General features: G+C 37.0%; 2 protein-coding genes and 1 long non-coding RNA gene across 8 annotated transcripts; all 3 read right to left on the reverse strand.

Moving 5' to 3' along the window:
* Window positions 1–1,006: 1,006 nt before the first annotated feature.
* On the reverse strand, window positions 1,007–7,703 carry LOC104087351 (uncharacterized). 4 transcript variants are annotated; one of them, XM_009591778.4, is made up of 13 exons: window positions 7,403–7,703; window positions 7,255–7,339; window positions 6,009–6,115; window positions 5,689–5,757; window positions 5,517–5,571; window positions 5,384–5,431; window positions 5,115–5,272; window positions 3,234–3,469; window positions 2,888–2,978; window positions 2,227–2,355; window positions 1,936–2,089; window positions 1,497–1,591; window positions 1,007–1,405 (listed from the first exon to the last, which is right to left on the reverse strand). In XM_009591778.4, the coding sequence occupies exons 1-13, from the start codon at window positions 7,583–7,585 to the stop codon at window positions 1,220–1,222; spliced, it is 1,596 nt and encodes a 531-aa protein (XP_009590073.1). In that variant the 5' UTR covers window positions 7,586–7,703; the 3' UTR covers window positions 1,007–1,219. The 4 variants fall into 4 exon arrangements, with proteins under 4 accessions (XP_009590073.1, XP_009590074.1, XP_009590072.1 ...); XM_009591779.4 differs by having other exon boundaries at window positions 3,234–3,472; window positions 5,689–5,751; window positions 7,403–7,702; XM_009591777.4 differs by having other exon boundaries at window positions 3,234–3,472; window positions 7,403–7,701.
* Window positions 7,704–8,721: 1,018 nt separating this feature from the next.
* LOC104087353 (probable protein phosphatase 2C 46) lies at window positions 8,722–15,051 on the reverse strand. 3 transcript variants are annotated; one of them, XM_009591782.4, is made up of 5 exons: window positions 14,761–15,033; window positions 13,922–14,326; window positions 13,446–13,813; window positions 10,275–10,511; window positions 8,722–9,371 (listed from the first exon to the last, which is right to left on the reverse strand). In XM_009591782.4, exons 2-5 carry the CDS (start codon window positions 14,238–14,240, stop codon window positions 9,117–9,119), a joined length of 1,179 nt encoding a protein of 392 aa, XP_009590077.1. In that variant the 5' UTR covers window positions 14,241–14,326; window positions 14,761–15,033; the 3' UTR covers window positions 8,722–9,116. The 3 variants fall into 3 exon arrangements, with proteins under 3 accessions (XP_009590077.1, XP_009590078.1, XP_009590079.1); XM_009591783.4 differs by lacking the exon at window positions 14,761–15,033 and adding an exon at window positions 14,437–14,731; XM_009591784.4 differs by having other exon boundaries at window positions 9,320–9,899; window positions 14,761–15,051.
* LOC108943570 (uncharacterized) lies at window positions 11,522–13,439 on the reverse strand. The gene is made up of 2 exons (XR_011414648.1): window positions 13,050–13,439; window positions 11,522–12,944 (listed from the first exon to the last, which is right to left on the reverse strand). It is a non-coding gene; the product is annotated as an uncharacterized lncRNA (long non-coding RNA).
* Window positions 15,052–20,554: the final 5,503 nt, after the last annotated feature.

Below are 20,554 nucleotides of genomic sequence, written 5' to 3' on the forward strand. Positions count from 1 at the left end.
CCTTATGTGAGGTAGAGAAGTTGTTTCTGATAGACCCTTGGCTCAATAAAAATATTTTTAAAACAGATTTGAAAAATCAAGAGTAAAGAAGATATGATGAAAATAACGAAGAAAAAAAGTATTGATAGTAGAAATAGTAAAATAACCAAAGCAAAATAAATAACAGTAGTAATAACATTGAAGAATAAGATAATAATAGAATAATAATAATAATACCGGTAAGGAGAAGAGGGAGCAGATAAGGTGCTATAAACTAGAACCATGCTTTCTCAATCGCTCGAGCACTACTAACCTTCCACCATAATACTCGACTTCCATGCCGGTCTCCTTGGTAAGCTAAAGATGTGCCATGTTTTGTCTTATCACTCTCCCCAATTCTCCTTCGGTCTACCCTACCTCTCCTTATACATATCATTGCCAACCTCTCGTACCTCTTTAATGGAGCATCTGCACTCCTCCTCTTCACATGCTCGAACCATCTCAGCCTCACTTCCCTCATCTTGTCCACTACGGAGGCCACTCCCACCTTGCCCCGTATAACTTCGTTCCTAATATTATCTCAGTATAGTAGTTCTATATATAATTGGAAAGCAAAAATTCAGTGTTTTGTTCGTGCAAATTGCTTTACTAGATTGACATAGTATTTATTTTTATCATCTATGTGGTAAAGACCTGCATATCTTCTCAATTCCATATTAGAACTGTTTACTTATAAAATAATAGATATGAGGCAAATATTCTTCTTTGTTTCGTCTCCTGTTTCTAAACTCTTTTACACAATCACAGTTAAATTTGCTGTTTTTTCTTAGAAAGAAGAAGTTATTCAGGTGCAGACAACCCCAAAGTAAAACACATGACAGTTCGAATTAGTGCATTGGTTAGTTCAACTTGTTAGTCGGTTATTTACTAGTTGGTTAACCAGTAGAGGAGAAGTGGTTTCTGCTATCAAGGTGCATCCTGTACTTAGATTGTGTCAAACTCAATTACAATAATCAATAGAGTCATATTCTTGAATAGGTTCTTATTCTTCATGTTTTGTAATTCATTTTTGGGTTCTTTTTTTCTCCTATAGCTAAATCTAATATTTCTTGAGCTACCCATCTAACACCTGGATGCTTTTTGTTCAGACACTAAGTCACTAACGTGCTAGTCATTACTCATTAGATACATATCTGTGGGAATTCTGATTGAATAATTGAAATATACAAGGGCATACACATCACTGAAGAAAATAATCAGACCACGGAAAGAGGGCTCTTATCTCCTTAACATTCCTGTTTAGACTGCGTAGAGCTTGAATGTGAGGCTCGTCTTCCTCAACTGGAATTATCTTAGCAGAAGTACCTTTACCAAGATAGTCTACCACCCTGTTGGCTGCTTCAAGTCCCGTCACGTATGATTTCTCCTGTTAAACATAAATCTCTACTCACCAACAAAATACTACAAGCACTAAGGAGCTAAAGATACTAGAAAAGTAATGGTTCAAGAGCTATGACCTGTGACCATGATCCATGTCGGTTTACAATCCAGTCTCCAGCTATGAACAAGTTCTTAAAAGATGTTGATCCACCCATCATGTACTTGTAAGAACCTTTTCAAAGCCACGGAAGAAAAGTATGGAAAAAAAAGAAAGGAAATAAGTAAAAGATATGGTATTGTGGACCAAAGTTTCTCCCTTGAATTGTTTCTGAGATGTTCTGGTTGGTGTTTGTGAATTATAGCAAAACAACGCTCTTTGGATGAGTACTTCTGTAATATGAGCACTATACTTTTAGATTTCAAATCAAATTCTCCCTTGTGTATCCATATATGTTCCAACTCTTCAACTAGTAATCCCAGAAGGAATATGTTGGCACAAGGGAATTGCTGAGGTTCAAAGCATGTGAATTAAAGAGTTTATCGCGAGTCAGCAAAGTAAAGCCTTAAGAAACTCACCAGGAAAGAAATGTGTCAAAGACTTTGGAAACCTTTCAATTTCTTTGTCAACCACTTTGGCATTCTCAAAATCCTTAATGCACCTCGAAAGGCAAGACATCACTTTACTAACAATTCTATCATCCTTCAGGGGCATCAAGTCAGTTGCATGATACTGCACTGATTCAAAACATGATTAACATATATCAGAATTGACATTTGGCATAGCTCTTCATGTATTTAAGAAATTGGAAAATTCGGACCTATGAACGAAAAGTAAAACTTAATTCAAAAGAGGAAACCTGTACTTACAAAATCAGCCTGCACCACTGTTACTGGATCTTCCTTATGCTCATCATATATCTTATTTAAGTCGAAAAAAGTCCATGCGTGTGAATTATCAAACCCAGATGATACGTTGGATGCATTTGGAATGTTGACCTGTTGAGTCATGAATATACCATATAATAGAATAAGCTACAGTCAATTTTCTGAACATCAATTACAACTCCATACGAGACGAGCAAGATGAAAGAAGAGAATGTTATCAGCAGTTCCACAAGCAATGTGAAGAAAGCAAATAATATCAGAAAAATCATGAAGCAATATGGAAAAGACATCATACGATGATCTTTCAAGAGGAAGTTAGTGGTGCTAGTCGTCACTTTCCTCACTATGTGACCACTAGAGAATTTGCATTCCATCAAAAGGTAATTTTCAAGAACAACAACGGAGATACTTATATACTTAAGTGAAGATGAGACCAGTGTTTTACATATAAGAAGCTGCATTGGCTCTTTGTGTAACTTTAGATGTTAACAAGCAGAAAAACTGAGTAGATTGCAGCCACTTCTAAAATTTTGTTGTCTTAGAGTAAAAAGCATTTATTTTATACAGGCAAGATAAAAGTGCAATATTTCTTTGGATCACTTGCGACAAGTTCAAAAAGGACTTCCCAGTTCCCACCACATACCTTCCTATCAAGTTGTAGCTTAACGCTAAGTAGATCAGTACTGGCTAAGTTCAAAACCTTGAGAAACTCCTCTCTTGAACATAATGCTGCACTGCATGAAGAAAAACACCACATTAGAAATGGAAAGGAGAAGTCAAACCACTCCATTTCCTGGTGGTCATTGAACCATCTTGAGTAGATTTCTGAAGTTTTATTATTTTGGTTGGAGCAGTAGGGAGGAAGCAAGCTATTGCTGGGTCAGATTACACAAAACCCACTTGGCTGCAACTCAAAGATGAGGGTAGAGCGCAATGCATGCATTGCGACATGTGCTTTCACAGTAACTAATAGGCGCAGGCATATATACCTGTTCTGAATGATCTCCTTGAGAGTGGATACTCCGACAGCGAAGATTACAGCATCAGCCACAAAACTTTCTTTCTCACATACTACTTCAGAGATGCAGTTAGTTTCCCCAGTCACCAACATGTCCGTTACTTTTCTACCCTTTAGGAATTTGCATCCCTGAGTTTTGAGAGAATCCATCCAAGGCTCAAAAATTTGTTCTCTAACTCTCCCGCGACACCATGCCAAATCAAAGTGCTTCTACCAAACATAGAAAATGAAGAATCTATAAATTCATAAATCCCTGTAACAATAATAGAAGAAAAGATGGTCATCACTTTGTCCAGTCAGTGGAGCAATTAGATGCATGCATCAGTTTGAATCATTGTTTGCACAAAGTGGATGCACGTTATAATCAAATAACTGTGACACATGGAATCAGATTTCAATTTAAAACTTTCTTATGCCTGAAATTGATCAATCTGGAGGAGTTAGAAACATGTTGTTCAGAGATATAATGTCCCATAGCGGGTATATAAGGGTATCGAAGGGTCATAACCGACTTTACTTATTGAATTAAAGTTTTGGTTAGACGCTCAGAGTCCTTTACATAGTATCATATCTTTTATAAGCTCATTCTCAAGCTCATACGTCCACAGTTTAGGCCAATGTATGTGTTGGGCTAAATCGGCCCAAAGATACTCTTAACATGGTGTGATACTGTCCGCTTTGGATCAGGCCCGCATGATTTTCCCAAAAAGGCCTCACACCATTAAGTGTATCAATTCCTTATAAGTAGCCGGGGCCCCATGCGACAATCCGCCATCTCCATACTCGTCCCGCCAAGCCATTGGCTCTGATACCAGTTGTTGGCTATAATGACACGAAGATATTCTTAACATGGTGTGATATTGTCCACTCTGGGCCAAACCTGCACGGTATTCCCCAAAAGGTCTCACACCATTAAGAGTATCTAACTCCTTATAAGTAGCTCATTTTTCTTTTCTACTTTCCATGTGGGACTTTGTTCGTACACGCCCCAACAATATGAGTCTTAAAATCGGGTTACAGGTGCGACTGAACGTTAGTATAAAATCCTAAGCCCTCATTACCTTAAGGTTTTAGGTGTTGAGTTATACAATGTCCATATTGAATATAAAGGATACCCAAAGTGTTTTATAAAAGGTTTCGATACTTTCACAGGATACTAGTCCAACCTTTTACAAGTCCTTTTCTAGTGTGAACCCTATATTTGGGTTTAAAGTAGGGGAGGGTGTTGAACGATATAATGTCCCTCATAGGGTAGAGGTCTTAAATAATCCACCTTAAGGTTTTGTGTTGGATGCTCTGATTCTTTTTCATAGTATTAGAACTATCCTATAGTAAACCCGTTCTCAGGCTGATAAGTTCGCGTTCAAATCCACATATGAACCCCAAAGTCCGGCTAACCATGCATATCGGTGGGTGTTAAGTTATATAGTGTCCCGCATTGAGTACATATATAAGGGCACCGAAACGGTTCTTGTAAAGATTTTGTACTACTACACCTATTATATTAAGATTTTGAATTGAATGCCCAGATTCTTTAATAATGTTGTATGTATATCAATACATATCATGATTATTGTGGAGTTTTCCTTTACTTCTTTTTGTCAGACCACTTCTTCCATGTGTTGACCCGGCTTTCGACATAATTAGTGGTACTTTATTCATCATTCTAGCAAAAGATTTTTGATAATTCACCAAAGTAGAGGGTCCCACACTTCACAGCTTTGTTCTGACAATATTAAAAAAATCTTTTGTTCTTTGTCTTTTGCTTTACCAGCCTTGAGAACTGATTTTCATCAAATGTCAACATCAATTGGAAAGAGCAGCATAATGCTAAGGACAAAATGCAGAAAACCTGATGAGCAACGACATAGTAGTACAGCACAGCAAGAGTGGCAGCAGCACTACATTGCTCCGCAGGGGCATATAGGCCGACTTCAATCAATGGGTCAAGAATGTCGCGATAAAGCCTTTCTGAGCACCCAAATTGCTTCAAAAGCTCCCTTGCAGTAACTAAATGAAATATTCTTCAATAAAGGCACTTAAACAACATTATGTGTCTATCATTTGAACATGACTACGACCTATCCATGAATGAAGCTGAATGTTGCAGATATCTGTTACCTGGATCATATTTTGTCCAGGCACTATCGGTGTAGTCAAAATCTATTACTGCAAACAGATCAGAAAGCATGAGTAGATGGATTTGTAGCATGTATCTTTTTAGAGTTTGGATAAAGCATATGATAGATCATACTTGCAGCCATCAGAGGAAGCAATGTCAATTGATCCACCAATGGCACTCGAAGAAACTACAACCACGAGGATCTAAACTCGATTAGAAAGATATGATGTTCAATATTGTAGATAAAAGGTCAAGATAAATAAATGTGCGGTGACAGATATCTTATCAGTCATTAAGGATATACCTTACTGTATAATAATGATCCAAGAGGAGCAGGCAATTGGGGTTCGTTTTGGAGTACTGGAAACTGAACCTAAAGAACAGACCTTTCAGTAATGAAAAATTGCGAAAGCAGTTGACTACTTGTGGATCATTACTAGCACACACCTATTTTTTAAGTGATACTTCAGATATTAATAATGTTGCAAACTTGTATAAATGAGACAGCAATATGGTACCAATGAAGTCCAAAAGTTAAAACGTAAACACATGTGCTACACCATCCCTTCACCTCATATTTTGCATGTTTGGATCAGTGAAGTCAAAAACACTAGGAAAATTCACCTCCAATCCTTCTGCCGAGTACTGAGCAGATCTGGTCCAGTCAGTGAAGGGCTTGATACCAATCTCATCAACTAGATCAAATATATTTCGATAGGGATACCAGAAACCTAGTAACATATTCAAACACCTGGTTAGAGGAGAAAAATGATATCCAATGAGAAAAGTGGTAACTGCTCTTGGTGGATATGCTAAAATCTAGAGAAAAATGTGAATTCCTTAGACTCAGCCATCTAACTTTCCCTCTAAAATATCAGCATATAATGCTCTAAACCAAATATAGCACTACTCATGTTTTTGTCTCTCCAACCCATGTTTCAAATAAGTGCAGATGCAGATTTATATCTTTATGCATTTTCAGTTTCGTGAGGGTGCATGATCCTCAAAAAAAAAAAAAAAAAAAAAAGAAGAGAGAATTAAAGCATAACTCGGATTGCTTGCCAAATGCCTATTACCTAGGAAGCGATATAGTCCAAGTCTGATATCCACTATTTGTTCCTATTATGTTCTTGACATCAGGACACCCAACATTTATACGTGCACTGGTTTATGTTTACGCTTTTTACCCTTTATTTATTTTCCTATGACCTGTCGAACAGTTTCTAATAGGAGTACATTTTAGCATAAGTTTCTCTAGAACTTATCCTAAATTTGAAAAATCAGAAAACTTTTGTAATACTAATGGTTTAAAGTATACAAGTAAAGAAACTTTGTAAAACTAAGTTCTCTTAATTATTTGATTGATTGCGAAAACTTATCTCTGCACGAGGGGGAGGGAGAACATGTATCAAGTGTCATCAGTAAATGTGGTATCCTACTCTCAGCTGTGTCTGTAAGAAAGTAGTTTTCAGTATCTTACACCATTTGTTTTAACTTTTTGTGCCCTTTTACTCCAAGAAAGAAAGAAAATACATGCAAGACATATCTTGTGAAAGGAATCCAGGTAACAAGTCTTAAGTTAAATTTGGCAGATTAGAGTATGAGTTAGCGGTATTACATGACTAACGCCAAATAGGTTACAACCGCACTAAATCCAACTGTATATTCTAAATTTTGGATAAGCTGATAACAAATGGAAAGTCAACTGGTTTATCTTTGTTCTTGCAACTACTCAACTATTTTTGGAAAGATAAATTGTACAACCAGACCTATGATCAGTAAGACAATACTCAACTATGTCAAACTAGAACGCGAGAATCAAAACAAAATACTGGAGTAATCTCTTGAATTCGCGAGAAGTATCATTTACCGCGAATAGCCACATCGTCAGGGCTTAGGGATTGATTTTTGGGTCCAAATTCATAGCCACCTTCAAGAACAACGACCTCAAAGCCCTGAAATTGAATACAGCTTACAATTGCTTTGAAGTTGATGTAGGCTTAAATCAAGCAGCAAACCTGTTTGCAGAGATGGTGAGCAGCTCCAAGGCCAGCCCAGCCTGAACCTACTATCAGCACTTTCTTCTTCTTTTGACGTTCATTTATACTACTCAGTTGATCCTCAGCCCTGCAATAAAATCCACTTGGGCAGTACTTAGGCCTGGTGAACGAAGCAGGAAAGAGTCTCCAGCTAGTTAGCATCCTGTTGAACTCCAACGGCTATTACCCGCCTTGATTTGAACTCGAGGCTCTGTGCCTAGAAATAACTATTTTGTTCAGTTAGGGTCCTTTTCTTTTCTCCGTATTTTTTGTGTACCATAATTATTTGTTCTCCAATTAGGTTTAGTGGTTGTGAATTTTCGTTATAATCCTCAATCATTGACGTATACCCTTTTCTATTGATGTAACGCAAGTTTGGATCTAGTGATGTCAGTTTTTTCTTGAATCTCGTATTAAAGTTTTGATAGTCCATCACAAGAATAATAAGATGCAAATTCTTCACTAATAGAAACTGCTGTTTGGTCGGCAAACAAGTTATCCCATCATTAATTATTCCGGAATTAGTTATTCTACCCTCCTATACGGATAAAAATAACAATACACTCCCAGAATAACTAATCTTGAGATTAATTATACCGCAATTTTATCTCAACCAAACGTGAAATAAACTATCTCAAATTTGGTCTCGAAAATAATTATCTCTTATCCCTCGTGCCAAACGAGCCCTAAGTTAAGAATTACAAACAAAAGCCACCTTTCGAATAGATCTAATCTTTGTTTCACAAAATGCAAATATGGATTCTCAACTCTTCCTTTTCTATCAATGGTACTGAAATTCCTGCAGCATTAGCTGACAAAATTTAGTGAATTTTGAAGATTTAATGAGGAAATAAGAATTAAATTCATGTTGATTTACACTCTCCATGATTGTTAGAGGAATAGTGTGCGAGATGAATTCCTGTTGTTAGCTCCCCTGTAAAGCAATCCATTTCTAAGGATTCTATGATATTGTTACCTGAATTATGTTCTGCTACTATCAATCGCTTTGCCAATATTAAGCCCAAATTCTTAATATTAAAAAAAAGAAGTTTAAAGAATTTGTTGATCAGTAGACGATAAGAGGAAACATAATTAGTAATGTGAAAACCTCAATGAAAAAAGAAGTCGTAGAGTAATTGTCAAAGGTAGACGCAAATTAACTAGTATAGGTAAATAAAACAGGAAAAAATTTAAGAGGTTTGGTTTTGGAACCAAACACGGATTATATATTCAAGCTGCATAGGCAGTCCACCTGATCTTATCCTGATTTACCAGTTAGTCAGTTACTACTAAAGCTGTAGTCAGAAACATACCATTAAAGAATTAAGTGGGCTTTGAAACATTTACAACCACCAGGTCACATAATTTACAAGAGGGAAAAAATACCGATAACTCCAAAGGAATAACAGAGGCTAAGTGAGACAAACTGAACTAACATTTTGTGAGGATCTCTTTTTTCCTGGTCCCTTGTGCTCAAGAACTAAATCCAAGTAACAAATCCACTGAGATTCCGCCCTTTGTTACACCGGTACTAAATCCGAGTATTAGTCTCAGTTAGATTATGGTGTACATTTAAAAAATCCATAGACCTGCCTTTTATCTTTAAGAAGCTACCTCGTATTCACAAGAAAAGAGTAGTGACAACAACTACAACAACGATCACCTTTTGAAATAGCCATCAAGTAGCACCAACTTACGTTGGAGTGGTGCATGGAGCAAGTGTGTTAGGAGGCAGAGTGATGCCACCCCCTTTAACAGAAACATTAGGACTCTTGACAGAGCTAGCCCTGCTTACAACATTTGAGTCGAGGAAAACAACCACCACTGTGATGTCATCGTGGAAATGCCGACGGACTCCTCTATCAATTTTCTTCAAGTCTGAGTACCTCATTTCCCTTTTCTTTGCTGCTTCTTGCAATGCAGCTTTTACTAATCTTTTAGCAATTCCCTGCCAAGGGACAAATAAGATCTAAATGAGGTTCATCCTGCAAATTTCTCTTCTGCAAGGAGCAACAATTCTAGTGTCTAGAGTACATCATCTATGTTGAGCAAGCAAATTCAGAATTTATGTAAGAACAGTTTTCCCATTATGTGCAAGGCAAAACTAGTTTTCCCGCTCCAACCAAACACCAAAAAGGGGAAAAACAACTTTCTCCGCTTGTGTTTTTCTCTAATAGTATATTTTGAAATAGTTTCTAAATCTTAGCGAGACAGTTTCTTTTGTAAAATGTTTTCCGGAAAATGTTCTCCTTCGTACCAAACATCTCGTTCCATCAAATCCCCTCCAAAGGCCCGTTTTGTTCTTTTTTTTTTCTTTTCCGGCAAATCCATTGTAAAGGGAAAAAACTTAAACACGAGAAAGAATCATGGCATTCACCGGATTACCTTGCATTTATGAAATTTAGCAGGAGTAATTGGGTCCAAATGTAAAGCATATTGCTGGATCAATCTTTACACAACATTTTTTTGTTAAATCCTGTCATATAATAGGTTAAGGAAAACAAAAAAACTGGTAAGGACCACCGAAGTGTGTAGCCTTAACCGGATGTGTCGATTACACGAATTATATACACAACTCATATTGTCTAAAACACAACTCATACTGTGACGTACCATGAATAGGAAGATATAGGATGTTAACCATAAAAGGATCAGATTTAGGAGCCAGAAAATGACAAAAAGCAATTACAATTTCAACTACAACACAAATCTACATTCATGACTTCATTTGCAATATTAATATTAAGGATTTGTGGATTTGGAGAAATTATAATGCTTTCCATGGAAAAAGTCCTATGTAAAATCACTAACAAACTAAAGAGATGCACGAGATATGGTTCAAATATCTTACATTGCGTGGGTGATTTTGTACAATATCGACAGCTTCTTGGTTACTTAGGTGCTCCCAAAGACCGTCCGATGCAAATATGACAAACAGATCTTGAGATTGCAAATGGTGCACTGAAATCTCTGGATCTGCGCTCAATATGGGCCTACTGAATGGCTCGCGGAGACGAAACTTAGCATATAATGGTTCCCTGTTGAATTCGGCTTTCTTTAAGTACACATCACCAATGGATCTTGAAATCTGCAAAATAAATTATGCTGATCATCCAGGAACTTAGAATATAATAGTATTTGAGTAATGCAATATCAGATTATCCAGAGACACAGACAAGAGTTTCTGAGTGATGCCAGACATGCTAAGTAAATTTCCTAAAAACGAGTCTCTGAATAATGGCAGATGAAGAATCTGTTATGGGAAAAGATCAAGATAGCTTATAAATGCTAGGACTACAATTATGTCTTGAGCAGCACAAAAGTTCAATAGTAAATGCAGAAGATTCATACGATTCCAAGAAAGTACCTAGCTCTATAATAACTTGTCTCAGCCTCCTCGAAAATTATAGCAAGAATCCAGAAGAAAGAGAGATTTAGACTTCACCCTACATTTATACTATTATTTAGCTCCGCAAGATTGCCACAGTTCAAATAAAAGGTAGTGAAGCATTTTCGATACAAGCTGGTACATTTTCCAGAACACAGAGGATCTCTTATTGATGTTAGGGGGTCTACCAAAAGAAAGCTAAGAGGAAAAACAGAACACAGGGCCATTTCAGACACCAGATAACCATAATTGCTCTGACTTTTCTTTAAACTCCTTATCATCACATGCATCTCTTAAAGGGAGGGAGTCTCTATAAAATTTCATTTGGCAACAGCTAGATTGGGATGTTTTGATACTAGATCTTTTAAGACACTGAGAAAACTCCGGGTGTGTTTGGTACGAAAGAAAATATTTTCCGGAAAATGTTTTTCGATTTTTTTACTTGTTGGCTTAAATGTTTTAGAAAACATTTTCTTCACGAACTTATTTTTCTCCAATTGGAGGAAAATATTTTCCCTATCAAGAGAAGGGAAAACATTTTCCAAAACTCTTTTTCAACCTTTCCTATTATGAGTATTTTCTTTTCATAATATAGAAAAAGTATTTTCCTTATTTCAACAAAACGAATACTTTCTTTTCATGATGTAGAAAAAGAATTTTCTTTCATTTTAACAAAATGAGTATTTTCTTTTCATAATGTAGAAAAAGTATTTTCTTTCATTTCAACAAAATGTGTACTTTTTTTTTTTTTTGTTAAGGAGGGAAACCCGCAACCGCTACACTTGGTGCGCACTGGGTAAACCTCCCCCCTGTGTAATAGCCTGCAAACCACACAGGGGAGGTAAGCCGCACTAGGCAAGCCATGTCCGACATGCTCAACCCATAAGGCATTGAGGGGGATTCGATCCCAGGTCATCCGTATGGATGACTGCCCTCCAAACCAACTGGGCAACCCCGAAGGGTTTATGTGTACTTTCTTTTCATGTTATAGAAAGAATACTTTCTTTTTCAACAAAAAAAAAGAGTATTTTCTTTTTAGTTATGGAGCTCAAATTTCAACGTTGTTCTTGTGTGAAAAAGTAAAGCAGCACATTAGTTCTTTTTGGGTTTGTGTGAATTTTTAAAAAAATAATTAAATTCTCAAAGAAAATAGAGTCATGAAAATTTTGGTATTTGGGGGGGGGTAAGCACAGGAAACATAGGAATTTGGGGGAAGGGGGTGAAGAGAGTAGCATAAAAATTATTTTCCTAAAAAATATTTTATACTCTCTAGCCAAATACTAGAAAATATTTTTAAGAAAAAAGTTTTTCTCTTACCAACCAAACAAGGGAAAATAAGTGATAAAACCACTCATTTTTCAGGAAAACATTTTCCATGAATTTTCCTTCCTACCAAACACACCCTCAATCTTGATGACTGGTATCACATGCTTAAGTACCTATGTTCCCTGACTAGGATCTGGTCCGTTTCTACATAGGAAAACAAATATGGAACTTTATGATCCCACTTTTCTAGTTATATTTCTGTCGATGTGGGTCGCAGTTGCATCGAACATCGCTTAACTAATGCAAATCGCAATAAAATCAAGAATCAAATAAACTGCCAGTCTAATATCTGCCCCACGATCAAATTTTTTGTTAAATCACTTTGTGAAGATTGAAGGAGAAGAAATAAATCAAAGGGCACATCTTTATATTAATCATAAAGCAACAGAAAGTGCATCAGAAACTAGACGTTTTAAACATAAAGTGCATGCAGAGCAAGGAATTAAGTAGGCAATAGAAAAAAAATAGGAACTTTTGGATCCTCTTTGGGATGTAATATCGATGGAAAATGTTAGTAGTCATATAAACTTTGCTTCTTTTTTTTTTTTTGAGAAAGAAGTTCAGCAGAGTATTGAAGGCCTGATCCAACTTCAAAGACGCTATACATGCCTCCAAATAGGGCAAAATGTCAAAGTGAAAAGACGAACAAAATCACTTTATAGAAGATCTATCACTACATTTATTAGTTATAAATTTGATGAATAATGAACAAGAGTGACAACTCTAAATTCTCATTTTTAGAGCTATAGGTGATTCTTAAAACCTTAGACGCAAATATATCATGTCTACCAGATACACCAGGATTGACTAGCGAGAAAAAGAGCATTTTATGAAGTAACAAAATGCCCCATTAAACTCTTCCCATATATTCTTTCTTTCCCCATGTTCGAGTAAATAGTAAATACCAACTACTTGTTTGACTTCAGTCTCGTCAGTAATCTCCTTGACCAAAGAATTCCTTCCAATATTAGTAAACCACTTATTTGACTTCAGTCTCGTCATGGTAATCTCCTTGACAAAAGAGTTCTGATACTGGTAGAGTAGCATTTCCCATAAGGATATCAAAATCAAAATCATTTCACTTCCAAATGATTCGCCACAAAAATCAATTACTAAAAGGGAAACGTAAGACGTGAAAGTGATGCTTTACCCTCCAGTGTGTCTACTTCTACAGTGATACTAATTGCTAATAAATGGAATTATTAGAATTTCTATGGGAAGAACACTGTGTAATTCTCATACTGAAATGGTACTTACAGCTCAGAAACACAAAATAGGAACTGCATAGAACCGCAAAGGAGAAGGTACCTGTATAAGGCCCTTCACACGCCAGACATTGTGCTTTAGAACTACTATTTGAGGGTCATCTGGGTGCCAAGATTGCAACTCCTGTCTTACAGATTCAATACTTGCGTTGTGTTCTGCAGAGAGCTGAACGGCAAGTACCTCCCCTGTTGCCTTGACAAACCTACCCAGGACTGCTCGAGAGTCACCAAGGTTGGCAATATATAATGTCCCATTGCAGATAACTCCAACAAGACAACATGATCCAACAGCAGCAATCTGTGGTTTCATCGGCCATTGTCTTGATACAACAGAGAGGAAACCCTCTTCTGTTGCTTGAAATGCCTTTCTAATCACGTCCACAGACATTGATTGCTGCTCAGAACTGAACCCTGCAAGATTAGAGGCAAGAAGCTAAGTGAATAAGCAACAAAACAGATTCAGCCCCCCTCTGGTCATGAATGACCCAAAAAAGCTCAATAATGGAAAGAAGAAGTTACTCTTGAGATGTTGAAAGAGGTGATTATTGATGAATCTTGAAGTCTCAGGACCGCCATGGCCATCATAAACTCCAACAAAGGTACCATAAGGACCAGAATCATTTAAGCTCAAGCAGCCAGATTCAAGTTGGCTCTGGTCTTCCAGTAGATTATTAGCTTGAACTACAGCCATTGAGAACTCTCCATTAAAATGTTGTCCAATATCCTTATACCATAGAAGGCCATCTTGACGACCGCCGGCATCTGAACCTGTATGAACATGTCCATCTGCCCTTGGCTGAAAGCAGGCCCTCAACAAGTTCATTAATCCAGATGACATACCTCATCTCAGTCTCCACATTTAGCAGGACTCAACTCAAAGCTGCCTTTTATAAACCTCAATTTTGGAGTAGCAAATTCTGTGCACTGCAAGTCAAACAACAGCATTAACAAACAAGATCAAAATGAAAATAAAAGGGCATCAATCACTATCTGGAAACTTGCAACAGCCAAGCAAATGTACATCAAGAAGCCACCTTTAGTTTAACACTTTAAATCTCTGGATGCAAATACCAATTGCCGCTTCTAATTCAACAGAAGAAGTCAACAGCAATAAGATAAGAAACTTTGAAAATATAAGTGGTCAAATTCACAAAATTTTAACATAGAAATGTATGGCCAACCAATTTGATCCAGAAAGTCCAAGTTATGCAAGAAAAATTTAAACATAGCCCATTTTTTTCAAGAATCACAAACACTATCGGAAACCAATTCTACAATTAATAAAGCACCAGAATAGTTCACCAAAATTAAGTATCAGATAAAGGGATAAGTTCAAAAGAAAAAACAAAAGAACTGACCTTTACAGTTGAAAAAGCAAGAAGATCTGAAAGTGAAAGAGGTTAGATCTGTGGATCAATCAAATCAAAGGGAAAAAAATAAAGTTTTTTTTTTTTAGTCACTTTTTCTTTAGGATGAATATGATGATGGAAGATTATACATAGATAGAGAGAGAAAGTGAAAAGGGAGTGATATTGAGAGAGATATTTATTTTGTTGGATTGGGCCAAACTGAAAGTATGGTCTTTGTCAGCAGACAAACCCCATTAAAAACCAACAATGGAGAGCTTGAAGCCAGCAAAGCAAAGGACCAGCTTTGGGCTCCACACCCCCCAATTCTTGAAAATGTAGAAGAAAAAAAAATTACTCCTACCCAATTCAGAGACACAGAGTCAATGATGTATTTTCTGGATTATAATAGTCTACAAACAGTCCTGCATGGAATTTTCCATGAAATGCCTCTCATATGGGATGAATAACTATTAGGACACATTGGCTGGATATGAGGACAATTAAATATTGTTTTTCCATACTCTATTGTAGTAAATACTACTAGTACTGTTCTTTTAAGTCTCAAGTATTTTCATCTTTTTCATCTGAAGAGAGGAGAAGCAGAAAAATAATTTACCTCCTAATTCAAAACACTTTTGTATTACGCAAATACAATTTAATTATTTTCAAATATATGTGTAAAAAGAACAACTTATATCTTTTACGTAAATATGTAGATGTATAAGGCAAAAGAGTGTTTTGTTAGTGTTGTCAAAGAGGCTGCATTTACTCCACTAAACATGTCAATGGTAAAGTGCCAAATCCAACAATTAATATGCTCAATTATTAATAATGACATATGCATACTTATACAACTTATAAGGCTCAACCAAATATTTTTTGAACATTGGAGTGGGTGGAGAAAGTGTAGGCCTGAGGTTGTTGTACAGAAAAGAGAAGTCCCTGATCCATGGCCTAAAAACAGCAACTGTAGGGGAAGCCTTTTTTGTGTTATGACAAATAAGAGTTGCGCCGACCTTTAATTGGAAGTTCCAACTAATTGGCTTGTGAATTGTGTTTCCACATCTAATCCAGTTGTGCGCTCGAATCTGTTTGCTCATTTTGATTGCATTCTTTCTATTTCCTATGCTCTTTTATTTTTATTCCAACTATTCTATATTCTACTGTAATTTGCTCCAATAAATGAATTACTTATATAATTTTCTAAAAAGTCTCTCAACAATTATTACTCATTTTAATCAGCGATAAAAGGTAATTTAGCAAAGGAAATTTAAGTGGGAATAGTGTTGACTGTCACTCATAGTGCAATGGTCGTTTCTATAATCAGTTATATATACGAAATAGCAAAGCCCTATAGGAGTATAGTTGTAAATAAAATTTTATACTACAATTTTAAATCAAACATAAGTTTAAGTTATAGACTGTATATTTAATTTTGTAATACAATAATAAACTAACGACCGATAAAAAAATTTAATTTTAGTAGTACAGTGCAGTATAACTTATTTCTTAACCAAATTATCCCTCAGTTAATAAGTACTTATTATTTTATACTAGTTAATATTATTTTGTACTATAACTATTGAGTACTCCTTTTGAGTACCTATGTCATACGTAGAATAAACTGTCACTATTAGGATTAGAAAAAAAATTGCCACAAAGATTAACACCATATCTACGCTTTTTGTTGTCAATGAAAAAATGTCATATGTCAACTGCAAACGAAAGATGGCTACTTTATTTTACGAGTCTTGATTTAGCTGGCCGACTTTAAAAGAAATTTCAAATGGATGGATATGCAGCTCCATTTAATTAATCAACTGAATATATTTTCAGAGTACCAAAATTTAATTATTTACTGATGGTTTCTCTCGCTTGAAATATTCTTTTTTCATAAAGTTGTCCAAAAATAATAGTAGTAAAAAAGAGCTGACAATTAGTACCAACAACTGTGTACGTAAAACTGGAAACAGTTCCGGTGTAAATGCAGAACAACTCATTTTGAGAGTCCATAACCCATTTGTCATTCTTTTTGACAATAAGAACGGAAATACGTGTAAAAAAAAAAAAAAAAAGAGTTACCTAACTATGTATATCTTAACGGACGTTTTGGACGTTAAGGTATAGTGCTCTTTAAAAGAGCGTTATACATATAATGCCTTTAAAAATCGCGTTATGCCTGGGCTGATAAGACAGCTATGCATAACGCGGTATATAAAAGCACTATATGTATATCGCTGTTATATACCGCGCTATACATAGATAAAAACGGCCCCCTTCCCTTCTTCCCCACGATTAAAACCAGTCCCCTTCCCCCATTTTGTCGAAAATTTTCAGCGCCCCACTCCCCATTTTGTCGATAAAAAATTCGAGTGAACCCCACACATCCCATAAAAGACAAGATTGTTGGTCCCACGTCCTAGCCATCCATTACTATTGTTGTGGTTTGCTTGTTTCGGACTCAAATATTCAATTCTTCAACTTTTCCGAAAAAATAAATCGAGGTATTCCGATTTAGTTTATGTCGAAACTCGTATAAATAATGCATATTAGGTGTTTTGAATGTGTTCCATGTTGTTTTGTATTTTTTTGCGTTTAAACTGTATGTTATTTTTATCCGGATTAAGATATTAGTGTTCTAAAAAAATATGTAAAATCATTATTATTTGTTAATAAAAATGTTAATAAATTACTTTACTGTTTTATATGTATTTTCGTGAATGTTTTGTGATTAAAATATATTTGTTGATTTTATCTAGTTTAGATTATTTATTTGTTTAAAGACTAGTAATATAGTGCCCTTTTAGCTTAGTAAAATGTAAAGCCTTTTAGCGTAGTATCCATATTGTTTAAGTATATCTTATACTGATAGATCAAACACAAACTCTGTCCAATATACAAAAAATAATTATTTAATTTACAAACAAACATATAAAATTATGAAACTAACATGTAAAATAATAAAATTGACACACATAAGAATTCAGGATAGCTTGGTGCTACTGAGCCTTAAACATCGAGCCTGGAACCCATATGTGAATACTTTATCCAATGAAATATTATATAATTATAAAAAAATAATTATTTAATCTACAGAACAAACATACAAAATTATAAAACTAACATGTAAAATAATAAAATTGACACATACAAGAATTCAGGATAGCTTGGTGCTATTGGGCCTCAAATATTGAGCCTGGAACCCATATGTTAATACTCTGTCCAATTAAATATTGTATAATTATAAAAATTAATTATTTAATTTACACAACAAACATACAAAATTATGAAACTAACATGTAAAATAATAAAATTGACCCATATAAGAATTCAGGATAGCTTAGTGCTACTGGGCCTCAAATATCGAGCCTGGAACCCATATGTGATTACTTTGTCTAATTAAATGTTGTATAATTATAAAAAAATAATTATTTAATTTACAAAACAAACATACAAAATTATGAAACTAACATGTAAAATAATAAAATTGACACATACAAGAATTTAGGATAGCTTGGTGCTACTGGGCCTGAAATATCGAGCCTGGAACCCATATGTTAATACTCTGTCTAATTAAATATTGTATAATTATAAAAATTAATTATTTAATTTACATAACAAACATACAAAATTATGAAACTAACATGTAAAATAATAAAATTAGAACATACAAGAATTCAGGATAGCTTGGTGCTACTGGGCCTCAAATATCGAGCCTGGAACCTATAGATATATACTCTGTCCAATTAAATATTGTATAACTATAAAAATTAATTATTTAATTTACAGAACAAACATACAATTAATATTGTTTAATTTACAGTAGACGACATGGACGTGCCGCCTATGTATCCCGGACCTTTCTGCGATGAGCTATTAGTGTTACAGGGCGATCATAGGTCTGCCCACGTATGGGAGGGAGAGTTACTGGCCCAGACTCTCCATACGAGGAGAGTGGACGACATGTGGGATTTTATGAAGGACAGAGATCTCCATCCCCGTGTAGTCCAGCGCCTGCGGGTTACGGGCTTCTATAGGATTTTGGAGATTGGGCGGCTGCAGCTCGACTGGTCTTTGGTCACGGCCCTGATAGAGTGGTGGCGACCGGAGACGCACACATTCCACCTGCCCATTGGCGAGGCCACCATCAACGCTGCAGGACGTGGAGGTTTTATATGGGCTTCCCGTTTGATGGACTGCCCGTTGCACTGCCTCAGGCCATGAGAGAGATGACGCGTGGGCAGTATTTGGACATGCTACAGCAACTCACTGGTTTCAGGCCACGGGATGATATTGCACACTCAGGGGCCAGTCGCATGAGTTTGACAGCTATTCGACAGCATTTGGAGATACTGCACCTCGACATCACTAGCAAGACAGATGATCTGCATATTCACCGGTATACGAGGTTGCTGCTGCTCCTTATGTTTGGAGGGGTCTTGTTCCCGAACACTTCGGGGAACCTAGTCAGCTTGAGATTTCTTCATCATCTTCAGCGGCTAGATGATTTACCCCAGTACAACTGGGGTGCTGCTATTCTCGCCTACTTGTACAGGCAGATGTGTCGGGCGAGCATGGGCACCCAACATGACGTATGTGGATTTTTGCCGCTGCTACAGGTGACAACATATTTGAATACTATATTCACTATAACATATCTAGTAAAAAATTATCTTAAATTTTACGTCAACTTTGTATGTTAGGTTTGGGCCTGGGAGCGGTTCCTGCAGTTACAGCTACCTCTACCACCATTACCTCCGGATGTACCACCTCCGTTTCTCCCTCTAGCTAGGAGGTGGGTTCTCCGGCGGGGATACGTACATGTCTACGAGGCTCGGCATAATCAATACCTTTGCAGGGATTTGTTGGATATGCTGGAGGGCGCACAGGTAAATGTATACCTAAGTTTACTTGGTATAACTTCACATGTGTTGCGCATACTCACGTTTTCTGTTGTTATTTAATAGTTCATCTGGACTCCATACAACGACGACTTGATAGGTGGCCTGCCCGATTATTGCTCGGTCGGCCGACTGATTTGGAGCACTCCCGTCCCGCTGATGTGCCTCGATATTGTGGAGCACCATACCACGGAGCGGGTACTTCGCCAGTTTAGCCGTCCGCAACTTGTACCGAGAGGGCCCACATGGGAGCCCACACATTATCAGCGGGATGATCGTTCCATGGTGGACGACGCACATGTGGCATGGCTAGAGGCGCAGGTCGATACTTGGGACCGGCGAGTTGACCTGATTCAGCCCCCCCTCACAGAGCCTGATGGACACCTTCATGAGTATATGCCCTGGTACCGCCGCGTTATCCGACTTTTCGTCGGGAATCCCATTCATCGAGCTGGCGGTCGGTACGTTCCATACGCCGGGCGGCACGAGGCCCTGGTATATTTTCTGGTATTATTACATATATAACTGTAACATAGTGTTCTGTAGTTTATATTTTATACGTTGTGCAAGCTATTGGCCTACATATAGTCTACCAGATGGGATTGCAGATACAGCAGCATGCCGGCGAGGGAGCGGCTGCTTTGCACGATTATGGCCGGCAGGTTGCAGAGGTGGTTGCCCGGACACTGCAGCGAGCCCGAGAGGATCAGCGCTTAGGAAACGACCCTGCTTATGTGGCGCCAGAGCAGTACTAGCGAGGTAGGGGTGTCCCACGAGGTAGGGGTGCCCCACGAGGTAGGGGTGCCCTACGAGGAAGGGCTCCCCCACGGGGTCGTGGTGGGCGGCGAGGAGGTGGTCCCCAGCAAGAGGGCATTGAGGGCCCTGTTGATGATGTTGATGCT

Source organism: Nicotiana tomentosiformis, chromosome 3, assembly GCF_000390325.3.
Source record: "Nicotiana tomentosiformis chromosome 3, ASM39032v3, whole genome shotgun sequence".
NCBI classification, from domain to species: domain Eukaryota; kingdom Viridiplantae; phylum Streptophyta; class Magnoliopsida; order Solanales; family Solanaceae; genus Nicotiana; species Nicotiana tomentosiformis.